Source organism: Bos taurus, chromosome 1, assembly GCF_002263795.3.
Source record: "Bos taurus isolate L1 Dominette 01449 registration number 42190680 breed Hereford chromosome 1, ARS-UCD2.0, whole genome shotgun sequence".
Lineage (NCBI taxonomy): Eukaryota > Metazoa > Chordata > Mammalia > Artiodactyla > Bovidae > Bos > Bos taurus.
This window is the reverse complement of record NC_037328.1, coordinates 119,107,995-119,124,435: the sequence shown is the minus strand read 5'-3', so window position 1 is coordinate 119,124,435 and position 16,441 is coordinate 119,107,995. Positions and strand designations below refer to the sequence as shown.

The 16,441-nt window shown below is 36.9% G+C and overlaps 1 protein-coding gene across 3 annotated transcripts in view; it reads right to left on the bottom strand.

Annotated features, from left to right (window-relative positions):
- Positions 1 to 16,441, bottom strand: part of HLTF (helicase like transcription factor) — a 63,441-nt gene that overhangs the window by 13,215 nt on the left and 33,785 nt on the right. For all 3 annotated transcript variants that reach the window (XM_005201817.5, XM_010801497.4, NM_001192286.1), the window contains 5 exons: positions 13,140 to 13,237; positions 7,728 to 7,871; positions 6,222 to 6,360; positions 5,392 to 5,527; positions 3,694 to 3,873 (listed from right to left, as the gene is read on the bottom strand). In XM_005201817.5, the coding sequence (XP_005201874.1) occupies positions 3,694 to 3,873; positions 5,392 to 5,527; positions 6,222 to 6,360; positions 7,728 to 7,871; positions 13,140 to 13,237 (697 nt within the window). The remainder of the gene's footprint in view (positions 1 to 3,693; positions 3,874 to 5,391; positions 5,528 to 6,221; positions 6,361 to 7,727; positions 7,872 to 13,139; positions 13,238 to 16,441) is intronic.

Below are 16,441 nucleotides of genomic sequence, written 5' to 3'. Positions count from 1 at the left end.
CCACCATCTCTTACATGCAGAAACAAAAATAGGGTGCATGGCTCATGACTTGAACATCCCAGGACAAGTTTATACCAGGACAGAGGGAAGACAAACTGAATAAGGAAACACACTGACCTAGTGTGTGTGTTTGTTTTTTTTCCAGAAAATACTACAAGCACAGCATTCCATATCATAGGGAACCCTAAAGCTTCTGATCTCTGTTGAAAGAACTCACATGTAACACCCTGAGTCATAATTAAATAGGATATATTTCCTACCAAAGATACAGCTATGATTCCTATCCCTTTGTATGATGAATCTCTTGCAAAAAGCTAGTCCAGAAAGAACTCAGGACATTCATACAAGAGTAATAATCAGCACAGATCAAGGGAGAAAGAAAACTCACCAGAAAAAAGTTTCCATAGAACAAATTAAAAATTATAACCAAGAATTCTGCCATGATAATACCACTCGATAAAACAGTTCCTCCTAAAAAAACACCAATAGCTTAAGGCAGAGACAAAACTTTGAAAAGGTATGGCAAAACAAAACAGAAATCAAAAACGAGCCTGGTACAGCTAGTGAGAAAGAGAAAAGTGAACTATCAGAGAAAGCCACAGCAAAGCCAGCATAAAAGAGACTGTGTGGGTATGTGCTCAGTCGCTTCAGTTATGTCTGACTCTTCGTGACCATATGGACAGTAGCCCACCAGGCTCCTCTGTCCATGGGATTCTCCAGGCAAGAATACTGGAGTGGGTTACCATGGCCCCCTCCAGGGATTCTTCCCCATACAGGTATCAAACCCCTGTCTCCTGCATTGCAGGTGGATTCTTTACCACTGAGCCACTGGACTAGCCATTGATAAAAACACAGGAAAGAATGTGGGAAACAGGATTGAAAAAAAGCAAAATTAAACAGAAAGATATAAAAGATTAGAGTAAAATGATACCTATGAAAAAACAAAGACTATCCAACCTACACAGAGAGAAATAAAATGATGGAGCAGAAAGCAATATTTAAGAAAACTTTCCCAAAGTGGGGTACAGGGGTACCTGGACTCTACATATTTAAATGGTACCATCTGTTCCAGGGGAAAAAAAAAAATCAACAGAGAGGTCCTCGTGAAATTGCTGGACTTTTCTTAAAAATAAAATCAAGGTTTTCAAGGGAAAGATTCAATATAAAATATAGAAAAAAGACAATAAAGTTTCTGAAGGAAGAATGAGTGATCCAAAAATTATATACCATTATATAACAAGGCAATCTGATATTTAAGTATTAAGGCAATAGAAGAAATATAGCCTAAGGGTTAAGAGGACAGACTTCAGAGCTAAACTATCTGAATTCAAAACCTGACTCTCAGTTTAACTGTGAAACCTTGGGCAGGTTTCTCAACCTGTGCCTTGAGCTTCCTCAGTTGTAACAGTGGCATAATACATACCTAATAGGATTGCTATATTAAAAAAGTTACCACATGCAAAGCATTTACAATGGTGCGGAACTACAATGAACGATATATATGTGCTAATATTATTTGTAAGGGTAGTATTATGGCAACAAATGCTTCTCAGTATTCAGGAATACAGGCTTCCCAGGTGGCACAGTAGTAAAGAATCCACCCGCCAATGCAGGAGACGCAGGAAACTTGGGTTTGATCTCTGGGTCGGGAAGAACCCCTGGAGCAGGAGATGGCTACCCACTCCAGTATTCTTGCCTGGGCGTTCTACACAGTCCATGGAGTCACAAAGAGTCAAATGCAACTGAGCACGCACACAACAACAACAATGCAAGAACAGGCAATATAAAGATTAAACTTACAAATTCTAGAATCAAACTGCCTGAGTTTAAGCACCAGCTCTGTCACTAGCTGTGTGACACAAGGTAAGTCAACTAACTGCCTCCATGCCTCAGATTCTTCCTCAGTACAATGTAGGTAATCTTTGTACTGACTTAATAGAACTGCTGTGAATTAATACACATAAAGCACTCTCAGATGCATTAACACCTAGTAACTGCTCAATGTTTGTAAATGTATTACCTATTAAGATATTTTTAAAATACTTATTTAAGAACAGTTTCAATAAAGTTATTTTTTTTTTCAATCTTTCAAACACAATAACATTTACCAATAGTCTAACTACTTCCTGGCATCACTTCTTACACTGAAAATCATTATTTCAGTTTAAGAAATTCCTTTTGAGTGCCAGATACTGAAGTAGAAGCCTCCTCCTACCTCACCAGCTACTTCTGTCTTGTTAGAACTCTTCTCTAACTTCACTCACTCTCTTGGTGACCTTATCCAGTCCCGTGGCTTTAATTATCATTTACACACAGGTGACTTTCAAATGTGTATCAAACCAAGATAATTCCTATGAACTCTAACCTCATATTCAACTGAGTATGTGACATCTCCACTTGGAAAACACACAGGGATCACAGAATCAATGTGTCCAAAGTGGAGTTTCTCATTTTCCCTGAAAAAATTCTGCTCCTCCCATAGATATATTCTGCAAATGGCAATTTCATCCTTCTAGTCACTCACGTGAAAAACTTTGCAGTAATCTTCCACTTCTCTCACACCCCACACTATATAAATCAGCAAGTTCTGTTGGCTCTCCCTTCAAAATATAACAAAACCTAGGCATTTCTCACCCTCCTCATCACTACTACTGCAGTAAAAAAACACCATCATCTCTTACTTTGATTACTGCCACTGTTCTCCCTGTGCTCACTCGCTTCAGTCATGTCTGACTCTTTGCAACCCTATGGACGGTAGCCCACCAGGCTCCTCTGTTCATGCGGATTCTTCAGGCAAGAATACTGGAGTGAGTTGCCGTGCCCTCCTCCAGGGGATCTTCCCAACCCAGGGACCGAACCTGCAGTTCTTATGTCTCCTGCACTGGCAGGCAGTTTCTTTACCACTAGCGCCACCTGAGACCTGAGAAGTCCCAACTGTTCTATTTATGCCTTATTACTAAATAACACAACAGCCAGTGATACTTTAAAATAAAATTAAAATTAAGTCACTCTTGCAGTTCAAAACACTTGAGAGGTTCCTAAATCTCATAAACAGTAAAAGCCAAAGTTCCTGAAATATGCCACAATGCCTTACATAAGTGTCACCCGCCCCTACTCCAACAGCTCTCTAGCATCATTACTATTTTCCACCTTGCTCACAGTCTCCAGCCACAGTTGCCTCTTTGTTGCTCAAGTTTCTCTAGTTTGCTCCCAATTCAGGACCTTTACACTTGCTGTTCCCCTCTGCCAGAAATGTCCCCTAGCCCCAATCTTCTCTAAATCCTTTGCCACATATTACCTTCTTGGTGAAATGATCTTCCCTGAGCACTATAAAAATTTCAAGTTTTAGTCTTTAATAGGTTTATTTTCCCTATGTATACTTTTTTCAATGCTTTTAATCTTCTTCCATGTCACAAAAACAGGAATAGAAGCAAGCAAGGTCTTCTGACTAGCAATTCAAAACTTGCCATTTCACATAAACTTTTTTGCCTAACTGTAGGAGTTACTTACCTGGTGAATTATAATACTATTTCACTCCAACTATTAATTTGTAAAAAAGTAGTTTGAATACTTAAAAACAAATTATACTTCAGTGTACTGAAGGCTTTTATAACTTACATTTTTAAAAAGGCTCTTCAATTAAAGTTAACAAAGAAAAAAACTAATTTCTAAAATGACTTTCTTTCTCCATACCTTCCAATAGTAGCTTTGCCTTCATTTTTCACAGACTGGTAAATCTTTCTCTCTTCATCTGAAAGTGTAATGTGCTGAATAAATACTTTACGTTCTGGTAACTCCAAAACAGGTTTTCCTTTAATTTTGCTTGTCTTTGTTCTTCTAAGTGTAATATTTTTAATTAGGGACTGCAAACGCCTAGTCAAAATAAAACAAATAATTATATAACTTTTTATTCCTACATAAGTTGATTCAATGAGAACAAAAATAAATATATTAATCTGTTAGTTTTATAAACTTAGTAAAGATTTGGGAAAAAAAAATGTTTAGGGATTTTTATCCAATCTGATAATGACAAACATATTCTACAGGGAAAATTATTAGAGCAACAAAACGCATCTAAATTTGCTCTCAATTCAGTACCTGTCACAGTTTAATCTTTTATTCTGTCCTTATTTTTCTTATACTCGTCTCCCCATTTTTCTAATCACTAACCCTTTTTACTTAAGTCTCAATTCTGTCAGCTATATCACCCAATGTTTGACACTCAAATTCTTAATAAGCATCTATTACGCACAAGGCATTATAGTAAGTATCGTAAGTTCATAAATATGAGTAAGATCTTATCTTCAAAAAGGCTCTCCAGTAATATGAAAATCAAGGTACGTAAATAATTTTTATAAAATAATGAATACCAAAAATAAAAACATGATGTGACAATTCAGAAGAGGGATAAATGCCTTTTTAGATTCTACAACCTTTACACTCTCTTTTCTCAGTATCAGGGAAAAAAGGAAGCATATCAACTCTTTAAAAAAAGATATTTTCCTAACACTGAAATATAAATACAATTTCTTAAATTAGAATTCAAACAGTTGATTCTAAGGAATCAAGTAGATAATACTGCAAGCTACGTTAGTGGCTTTTGAACCTTTTTCACTGTAACTCACAGTAAGAAGTTTATTTTACTCTATCCAACAAACACATACACAAACACACACATGAGAGAAATGAATACTTCACAAAATGATACTGTGTGATACACTCTGTTTTATTAAATCTTCTACTCTATTTCATTTTATGTAATGAACAGCTATAATGCTAGTTGCCATCTTTATGATTTTACAAACTGCTAATGAATCCTAAACCCTGTCTGAAACCCACCACTGTAGCAAAATATCTGAACCACGTTAGCCGAATACCTTGCTTTTAAAATGGCTATCACCAAGTTGACTTTTACGTTCTCAACTTTTACCTATCTCCACCAGAAACAACTTTCTCTTTTGTAGAAACTCTTGGTGATGCCACTGTATTATCACATCATTCAATTATCACTATCTAAAACGATCTAAAGCTTATCACTCAGTTATGAAAATTTAGTGCATATTGGATTCTCTGAGCATATAATGTTTTTCCTATTACTGTTTATTAATGGTGGTTTTGAGGGTAAGAGCAACACACAAAGACCATATAGCTCTGCTCTTTCTTCACAGTTTTGACTAAAATCAGTGGAAAGTCTGGTTAACCTTTTAGTGATAGTTAGAAATTTTCATCTCCATAAACAAGAATACTTAGATTTTGAGAGTCAAATGCATTAAGCTGTGAACATGTTTTGGAGAGGAAAGCCACAACAGTCAGGTTAAAGGGGTAATGAAAGTGGCAACCGGTTCAAGCTGCTAACAATTGCTTACAGCTATCAGCTGTGGAATTACTTACCTAAGTCCAGCTTCATCTCCCATTGTGACAGGACGCTGTATTGTTCTATGCCACCATTCTCTATCAACAAATGGTTTAAGTTTTAAAAAGGAAAGAAGAGACCACAAGTCCTTTAAAGAATTCTGAATTGGAGTGCCTAAAGAGAACAGAAAACTCTTATAATTCTACAGCAAGAGTACACAGTCAAAATATCCACATGGCCCAATTAACTGAGACAACACTTGACAATGGGCACTTAGTTCTAAGCATACCCACGATTAAGCTGTGACTATAATGCTTTGTTAAACATACAGACAATCTCAAAATCCAGTCTGGCTCTAACTTTTAGCTCTCACTTGCCATACTAACAAAAAGAACACAGATCCCGTAAACTTAACTTTCCCCTTATCAAGAACATTTGTTTATCAGATTTTTAAATCAGCAGCACTAGAAAGAAGAAAAAAAATAATTTTTGAGTTTATATTCTTGTCCCCATCTTCCAGTACAGTTCACATGTAGCAAACAAGCTCCAAGATGGGAAACAGAGAAATCAAGATTCTGATTGGAGAATTAAAGTGTCAAATCCAATGTTGAAAAATTATGCTGGTGACTGTTCTATAAATAAACTATAATTCAAATGTTGCTGTATCATGGGCAGTTATGAAAAAAAGTCAGTTTTATAAAATTATTTCTGTAATTAATTTTTGGAAAGACTTTATATCCACTTCAAATTTACAAGTTACCTCATAACTTACTTAACAATATGTATTTTGGAATTAACTTTTCTAAAGTAAATGCTATCTCAAAATCCAGTGAGATAGTATATGTTATCTCAAAATCCGTATCATTACCTGTCAAAACCCATCTTCTTTCTGCTTCTAAATCAAGTACAGCTTTTGTTTGCTGAGCATTTGGATTCCGTATGGCATGGCCTTCATCCAGGATCACTCTTAGCCACCTTATGCTATGTAATGGACTGTCACCCTTAGTCTAAAATAAATATTTCATATGAATTAAAAACATGGGAAATTAAAATAATATTTTATGTAATTTGATAATAACATGAGTTCTTATCTTTTAATATCATCACTTACTATGTGGTAGGTACTTCTTTAAGCATTACATACATTAAATTATTGAATGTTCACCAACTTATAAAGTATTATTATTCCTATTTTACAAATGAGAAAACTGAAGCACCAAGGTATGGTATATGTTGCTCAAAGTACCACAGCTAGGAAGTGCTGAGCTAGCATTCAAATCCAGGTTGTCTAGCTTTCTGCTTAGATCATGGTTCAAAACACTAAGTTATCATGCCTCAGAGTCAAACATATGACATATGATGTCAGCTATAAGAATTACTTGAATATAACACAATGACTTTTTTATGTAAAAATCAACGTTCTTACCTGAAGACTAAAATTTTTATAATAAAGTATTTTGGAGAACATTTTCACTTAACAACTGGAACTAGACAATTGAAATCCTAAATGAATTGGGAAACTCCTAAGTTTCAGATATTAAAAAAGCTTATTTTTAAATAGAGATAAACAATTATTAAATCACTGTGACAGAAAACAATATTCCAAATTAGAAAAAGAATTCATTGACCAATTGCTGGATACACGTAAATTCAAATTTAAAAATTTAAGTGGTCTAAATATAAAATATTCCTAAATTATCTAAAGGAAGTTGAACCTTCTTTTTTTTGGCAAAATATTAAAAAAACAATTTTCTCTTGTGGCAACTAGAGAGGCAGAACAGCAGCATCACCCTCTAAGAGGTGACACCCAGGGCCTGCCCTCCACACCTGTTCATGAGGGCAAGGCAACCCCACACCCCAGAAGATCAGAGGACGGGGTCCCCACACTAGCTGTGATCACAGCTGGAAGGACAGCTTGATGCTCAAGTTTCTCCATCTGTGCAGTGATGATGTGGCAAATTCCACATCTAAAGAAACCCAACAACTCCTGAAACAGAGATCCTTAATTTGGAAGTAGAGCCCACAGAGGGATTCAGGGCACTCCCACCAGTTCCTGAAATTATATGCTAAATTATGTGGATAGGTATGCACATAAATGGTTCTGAAAAAAGGGTCTAGAGTAGCACTGTCCAACAGGAATGTTGTGCAAGCACATATGTCATATTCAATTTTCTAGTAGCCACACTTAAGTAACAAGATATAGGTGAAATTAATTTTAATAAAATATTTTACTAAAAAATTTCCTATTTATTTCTTATATATTCAGAAAGAAAAAAGGGAAGAATATAAAGCCTAAATTTTAGAACATTTTAGAAACCTGAAGCAATTTCTTAAATTCAACTTCTGAAAATCTCTTGAGTATCAACACACTTACACCATAGTCATGAGTTAAAATATTGTATGTAGTCAAAACAATATCCTGTTTTGAAAGCAATGTTGGGTCTCTAACACGATCAGGACCATAATAAACATAAAAATTCAAGTGCACATCTGATTTTATGTGTTGTCCAAACTGGTCCTAAAAGAAAATTAGAAATATTTTAATAATGAGAAGATTAGTATCAGGTTTAATATGTATATAAAATATACTGTCTTGGCAGTTTCACAAGTCAAACTACTAAAATCCCATAAAAACAAGTTTCACGAAATCTAAACTAAAACAACAATAACAATACTAATATTTTATTGCCAGAGAAACTGACATATTTACAGTCATAATAAGTTATATAAATTTTGCCTGGCCCTATCAGTGAGCGGCTGCTTCATCTTTAGAAGTTAAAAGCAACCACGCTCTTTTAAGATAGTAATTAGGTTTTTTTAAATTTAGTATTCTACAAAAAGGATCTTTAATGATTCCAGTTTAATCTTTAAAAATTAAATAATAAAAGAACAGTAAGGAATATTTTCATGAATGTAGGTAGAGTTTCAAGCACAGTATCCACTTTCATTCATTTATTATAAGACTACTATTTGTCAGGTATAAACTAGAAAGATGGTACAGCTAAAGAAAAAAATAAGACCAGGTTGCTGCTCTCCTGGTTGATGTAAGAGTTGGACTGTGAAGAAAGCTGAGTGCCGAAGAACTGTTGCTCTTGAACTGTGGTGTTGGAGAAGACACTTGAGAGTCCCTTGGACTGCAAGGAGATCCAACCAGTCCATTCTGAAGGAGATCAGCCCTGGGATTTCTTTGGAAGGAATGATGCTAAAGCTGAAACTCCAGTACTTTGGCCACCTCATGCAAAGAGTTGACTCACTGGAAAAGACTCTGATGCTGGGAGGGATTGGGGGCAGGAGGAAAAGGGGATGACAGAGGATGAGATGGCTGGATGGCATCACTGACTCGATGGACGTGAGTTTGAGTGAACTCCGGGAGTTGGTGATGGACAGGGAGGCCTGGCGCGCTGCGATTCATGAGGTCGCAAAGAATCGGACACGACTGACTGACTGACTGAACTGAACTGCTGCTCTCCTTAACAATACGATCAGTTTTTAAAACTTAAAAGAGTTTTTTGTTTGGGTTTTTTTAACTTATGAAAACAACAAAGCTGAGAGATTCTGAGCAGAAAAAAAAAAAAGATGAGAAAGAGAAGACACTAAGGAGACATAGCTGGGAAACTATTAGATGAAAAATGATGAAAGATGAAGACCTAAACCAGAATGGCAAAAGTAAGTCCAGAATTGAAAGGACTGTTATGTACATGGACTGATGGGGACTTGAGAACTAAGTAAATAAGGAATATGAAGAAAAGGGAGAAAACAAAAGAAGACTCTGAAACTTAAAACACTACTAGAAGAACTGTGTGATAATGATACAGAGAAGTTTCAAAAAATAAGGAAAAACAGGCATAAAGATGAGAAAGAGGTAATGAGTACTACTATTTTAGACATTTTAAAATTTTGGTCACCTTAAAATATCTAACTGGAGAAATACACCACAAAAATTTAAATATTGACCTATAATGCAAGTGTAGATATAGACTTCAAAGATATCAGTATCAGTACATGAAACCACTGGAATAAATAAGATTCTCTAAGGAAAACAAACACAATGATAAAGGTAGGATTAGGGAAAGAGAGCAGTATTTAAAGAGCAAAGCTTATGCTTCTATTGGGAGATAAGGTCATGAGGTCTGAGGTACAATTTAAAATATTTTAGTAAAGAAAAATATAAAGCAAATGTGGCGAACTTTTGGTTCTTAAATCTAGAGGATTAATACGAAAGAGAATGAAAAAGTTGGCTTAAAGCTCAACATTCAAAAACTAAGATCACGGCATCCAATCCCATCACTTCATGGCAAATAGATGGGGAAACAGTCACAGACTTTATTTTTTGGGGCTCCAAAATCACTGCAGATGGTGACTGAAGCCAAGAAATTAAAAGACGCTTACACCTGGGAAGGAAAGTTATGACCAACCTAGACAGCATATTAAAAAGCAGAGACATTACTTTGCCAACAAAGGTCCATCTAGTCAAGGCTATGGTTTTTCCAGTAGTCATGGATGGATGTGAGAGTTGGACTATAAAGAAAGCTGAGCACCAAAGAATTGATGCTTTTGAACTGTGGTGCTGGAGAAGACTCTTGAGAGTTCCTTGGACTGCAAGGAGATCTAACCATTCCATACTAAAGGAGATCAGTCCTGGGTGTTCATTGGAAGGACTGACATTGAAGCTGAAACTCCAATACTTTGGCCACCTGATGCGAAGAACTGACTCATTTGAAAATACCCTGATGCTGGGAAAGACCGAAGGCGGGAAGAGAAGGGGACGACAGAGGATGAGATGGTTGGATGGCATCACCAACTCGATGGACATGAGTTTGGGTAAACTCCGGGAGTTGGTGATGGACAGGGTAGCCTGGCGTGCTGCAGTCCATGGAGTCACAAAGAGTCAGACATGACTAAGCGCCTGAACTGAACTGAACATGGATCTCATTACAAATTTTTATAATACTAAAAAAAAAAAGCTTAGGAGAAAAAAGGCAGACTACGTATGATGTATGGAAGAGGTGGAGAAAAACAATGGTCACTAGGACAGCAAACAAAATCTTGAGTGAAGGACCAAAGAATACCAAAGTTTCAAGAACAAATACAAGATTAATTTTTAATTTGTAATTTATGTTCATTCCCTCTATTTACCAAAACGGTTAAAGACGATTTACAAAATAACACATACCAAAAAGTAATAAAAGGAAAACAAAGTCAGCGCAGGGGAAAAGATAAAGGGAATTCATTGGACATGGCAACAATGAAGTCTTTGACGAGACTAAGGAAGATGGGAGCAAAACCCAGACTTACTGTGGGCTAAAGAGAGAATGAAATCTGAAACAGCAAAGGCAAAAATATAAAGAAGATAAAACATGAAACATTAAAGGCGAAATGCAGAAATTTTATCAGAAATCTTTATCAATTATCACAAGAATTTTATCAAGTGGAAAAGGAAAGGAGAAAGAGAACAGTATGAGAAAAGTCAATCAGTGTGTTAGCCTTGAAATGGAACAGATAATATTTGTGGAAAGATTAGACTTGACATAAAAGAAAATTAACTCTTTTGATGAAAGAGAACCTATAGTATTGAGTTGGTAGTCACTGTGGTAGGTTGTATGTGTGTGTCTGTCTACATGAATGAAATAGGAGTTACTACTTAATTTTCCACTGGGAGGATAGGTAACCTAAATACCCAAAAAAATTATGTGGTGTATGTGGGATTGGTATGTTACTCCTTCAACTGGATTCTTTCCCACATCTGAAGACCAAGAAGGGAACGAAAGGTTACTTCTAGCCTGCTTATTACAGTACTGTACAGTTATATCACTGGGGGTCTTGGAAGAGAGCCACTTGCAGAGATTGCAAAATTCTAATTCTTATATCCCTATATGCTCAACCATCACTCCTTTAAAATGAGACATAATCATTAAATGTGAGACATAATCAAGAGAAAGCATTTGAAAATCAAAAGGATCTGAGTATGTTTCATGAAAGAGCCAGTGGAGAGAGACTGGATAACCAGGTAAGAGGAAGAATAACAAAATGCAAAAGCAGAAAGAGATGGAACCTAATGTAGAGACTAATGTACTGATCTTACAAAGAGTAAGAACTCTTCCACGTCTGAGATAAAAGGAGGCAAGTTGAGGACAGATGCAGATAACCTTGCAGGTGGCAAGAATGGAAGTTCAAATCCAGTGGTCTTTATGTTCACAATGCTTCCAACAGTCATTATTTCATTATAGCAGGCAGCTTGAAGGTCAAACTAGAAAGGAAATAGAACCAAGCTGCTTCTACACAAAAAAAGGCTCCATTCCAATGTAATGTTTTACAACAGAAAAGCAATCTCAAAGGAAAAAAAAAAAGACTATATTTTTCTGGCGAGTCAAAAGTATAGGCTCTATACCATCTCACACCAGTCAGAATGGCTGCAATCCAAAAGTCTACAAATAATAAATGCTGGAGAGGGTGTGGAGAAAAGGGAACCCTCTTACACTTGGTGGGAATGCAAACTAGTACAGCCACTATGGAGAACAGTGTGGAGATTCCTTAAAAAACTGGAAATAGAACTGCCTTATGATCCAGCAATCCCACTGCTGGGCATACACACTGAGGAAACCAGAAGGGAAAGAGACACGTGTACCCCAATGTTCATCGCAGCATTGTTTATAATAGCCAGGACATGGAAGCAACCTAGATGTCCATCAGCAGATGAATGGATAAGAAAGCTGTGGTACATATACACAATGGAGTATTACTCAGCCATTAAAAAGAATACATTTGAATCAGTTCTAATGAGGTGGATGAAACTGGAGCCTATTATACAGAGTGAAGTAAGCCAGAAAGAAAAACACCAATACAGTATACTAACGCATATATATGGAATTTAGAAAGATGGTAACAATAACCCTGTGTACGAGATAGCAAAAGAGACACTGATGTATAGAACAATCTTATGGACTCTGTGGGAGAGGGAGAGGGTGGGAAGATTTGGGAGAATGGCATTAAAACATGTAAAATATCATGTATGAAACGAGTTGCCAGTCCAGGTTCGATGCACAATACTGGATGCTTGGGGCTAGCGCACTGGGACGACCCAGAGGGATGGTATGGCGAGGGAGGAGGGTGGAGGGTTCAGGATGGGGAACACATGTATACCTGTGGCGGATTCATTTTGATATTTGGCGAAACTAATACAATTATGTAAAGTTTAAAAATAAAATAAAATTAAAAAAAAAAAAAAAGTATAGGCTCTAGAGTCAGAATGTTGGATACTATCTCCTTGCTCCGTCATTTATTGGCTGGATGACCTCAGGCAAGTTATTTAATTTCTCTGTGTTTTAATTCAGTCACTTGGAAAATGAGAATACTAGTTGTGAGGATTCATTGAGAAAATCTATGAAAAGAGTTTAGGAAAAACTGAGCACATAAGAGCTCATTAAATGTTTGTAATAAGGTGTTAAAATAAACAAGTTATCATTAGTGGTGTGCTTAAGAAAGAGATTTCAACAGTTCATAAATATGATGTGGTATTAAATTATACACCTTTCCTACTTCAGGAGACAGAAAGAAAAGAGGCGGAAATACAAGTCAAATCTTACAATAGCAACTGACAATGTTTCTTTCTCTACTATACATTTTCAGAGAAAAATTACTTCAATTCAGTAAAAATAACCCCAAGTCAATTAACAATTATTTGAATTTAACTATAAAGTGCTGACCAACCATATTTCTCCCAATGAATGACTCTCTTATAGTGTAAGACAAATATAAATTATATTTTTAAAGGGCTGTAAAGACTTACCATCCAGTTGCTTAATACAGAAAGTGGACAGATGATCAGTGTCGTTCTTGGTTTATCTTCAACATCAGTTTTCTTTGAACTCTCCACTGCAGACGCTCCTGAAAGAATGAATCAGTGACACATCCTTCAGCAGTTTTTTCTCAAACATACATGAAGTCAATAAAGATATGTCAAAAATGTGCCTCTATGAAGAGAAATTAGGAGTAATTAAAAAGAAACCAAAAAAACTTCTGTTTCTAACCATAATGAAGTATCAGGAACTAGATTTTATCTTGCCACTTTATACAACTAAAAATCTGAATAGTGATTGTTTATGGGGAATGTAGAGAATGATGACTGAGAAAGGGTATAGGGAGGAAGTATGGAATATCTCCTAATACTTTTTAGGTTATTCATAGTTATTAAATTTTGTTTTATGCAGTTTTCTGAATTTGTACTATAGTTAATGTGGTATCAGACTCCAAGATGGGCCCAAATGGTATCTACTTCCCCAAAGTCACAATCTTGTATAGCCCCCTTCCACATTCAACTAGACTTGGTGTATATGATCCCCTGGAGAAGGAAATGCCAACCCACTCTAGTATTCTTGCCCGGAAAATCCCATGGACAGAGGAGCCTGGTGCGCCACAGTCCATGGGGTTGCGAAGAGTCAGACACAACTTAGCGACTAAACAACAACAATATGACCAACAGGATATGGTAGAAATGATAGTGTATCACTTCTGAGATTGTTATAAAAGACACAACTTCTGACTCAGATGCCCTCTCCCTCTGTCTAGTCAGCTTCTCTCTCTGATCACTCTGTCTGGGAGAGGCCAGCTGCCACATGAGGACATTTAAGACACCCTATGGGAGGACACACTATAATTTTATTTTCCACTTCCCTACTGGACAGTACTGACATTTTTTCTAATATGTTGCTAAAATAATGTGACAAAACTATTTTTTCATATCTCCCAGTAGATATCAAGAGTTCTAAGTCATGTATCTTTGGGTTCACTGTATGGCTTACTTGTTCTCCAAGGTAATTTACACTTCCATACACTGTGTGTTCCTGTTCCTTGCCTATAAACTGAGATTTGGTGGGGGGGAGGGGCGCGGGGTAGGCTGTGCCCCACAGCTTCTGGGATCTTGGTTTCCAGGGATCTAATCCTTGCTACCTGCATTAGGAGCAGAGTCTTAACCACTGAAATGCCAGAGAAGTCCCACATTCTTAAAATTTCTAAAGTTAGGGTCAACAGTAATCTAAAAAGAATTTTCTATTTCTAATTTTAGACAAAACTTAACTCTTTCTCATCATTCTTTGCTAGTTCAAATATCACCTTCTTAAACAGGTTGTTGTTGTTTAGTTGCTCAATTGTATCCGACTCTTTGTGACCCCATGGACGACAGCACACCAGGCTTCCCTGTCCTTTACCATCTCCCAGAGTTTGCTCAAATTCATGTCCTTTGAACCAGTGATGCCATCCAACCATCTTGTCCTCGCTCATTCCCTTTCCCTCCTGCCTTCAATCTTTCCCAGCATCAGACTCTTTTCCAATAAGTCAGCTCTTCCCATCAGGTGGCCAAAGTACTGGAGTTTCAACTTCAGCATCAGTCCTTCCAATGAATATTCAGGACTGATTTCCTTTAGGATTAACTGGTTGGATCTCCTTGCAGTCCAAGGGACTCTCAAGAGTCTTCTCCAACACCACAATTCGAAAGCATCAATTCTTCAGTGCTCCATCTTCCTTATGGACCAACTCTCACATCTTGTACATGACTACTGGAAAAACCATAGCTTTGACTAGATGGACCTTCATTGGCAAAGTAATATCTCTAATTTTTAATATATTGTCTAGGTCTGTCACAGCTTTTCATCCAAGGAGCAAGTGTCTTAATTTCATGGCTGCAGTCACCATGCACAATAATTTTGGAGCCAAGAAAATAGTCTGTCACTGTTTCCATTGTTTCCTCATCTATTTCCAGATGGGACCAGATGCCAAGATCTTTGTTTTCTGAATGCTGAGTTTTAAGCCAGCTTTTTCACCCTCCTCTTTCACCTTCATCAAAAGGGTCTTTAGTTCCTCTTTGCTTTCTGCCATAAGGGTGGTGTCATCTGTGTATCTGAGCTTATTGACACTTCTCCAGAAATCTTGATTCCAGTTTGTGCTTCATCCAGCCTGGCATTTCACAGGATGTAATCTGAATATAAGTTAAATGAGCAGGGTGATAATACACAGCCTTGATGTACTCCTTTCATAATTTTTAACCAGGAACCTTAGGTCATATTTATTTCACTATTTTCCTTTATTTTCTTAATGTTTGCTGCTTGCTAAGTCATTTCAGTTGTGTCTGATTCTTTGCCACCCTATGGACTATAGCCCACCAGGTTCCTCTGTCCATGGGATTCTCTAAGTAAGAATAATGGAGTGGATGGCCATGCATCCCTCCAGGGGATCTTCCTGACCAAGGGATCAAACCAGAGTCTCTTGTGTCTCTTGCATTGTAGGTGGACTCTTTACCAACTGAGCTACCAGGGAAGCTCCATTTTTAAAGTCCTTATTGAATTTGTTAAAATAATGATCATGCTTTACATTTTGGGTTTTTTGGCCCCTAAATATGTAGGATCTTAGCTCCCTGACCAGGGATTGACCTGAACCCCCTGAATTGGAAGGCAAAGTCTTAACCACTGCCCATAAGGAAAAGTCCCATTCTATGTCTTTTGACTGGAACATTTGGTCCATAATTATTGATATATATCTATTTTATCTATCTTCGTATTGCCATTTTGGTAGTTATTTTGGATTTCCTTTTGTAGGTCTTTTTTCCCCTTCTCTTATTATTTGATGACTATCTTTAGTGTTAAACTTGCACTCCTTTTTCTTTTTTGTATGCAAATTTTTTATAGATTTTGGTTTGCAGTTACCAGGAGGTTTTGTAAATCCCAAAGGAAATCAGTCCTGAATATTCTTTGGAAGGACTCATGCTGAAGCTGAAGCCCCAATACTCTGGCCACCTGATGCAAAGGACTAATGCACTGGAAAAGACCCTGACGCTGAGAAAGACTGAAGGGAGGAGGAGAAAGGGACGACTGAGGATGAGATCGCATCACCATCATTGGATGGCATCACTGACTCACTGCACGAGTTTGAATAAGCTCTGGGAGGTGGTGATGGACAGAGAAGCCTGGCATGCTGCAGTTCATGGGTCACAAAGAGTCGGACACGAATGAATGACTGAACTAATGAGGTTTTTGTACAGCAGTCTCTATACATACATAATTATTTTAAGTTGCTGATCTCTTAATTTCAAATGTATTT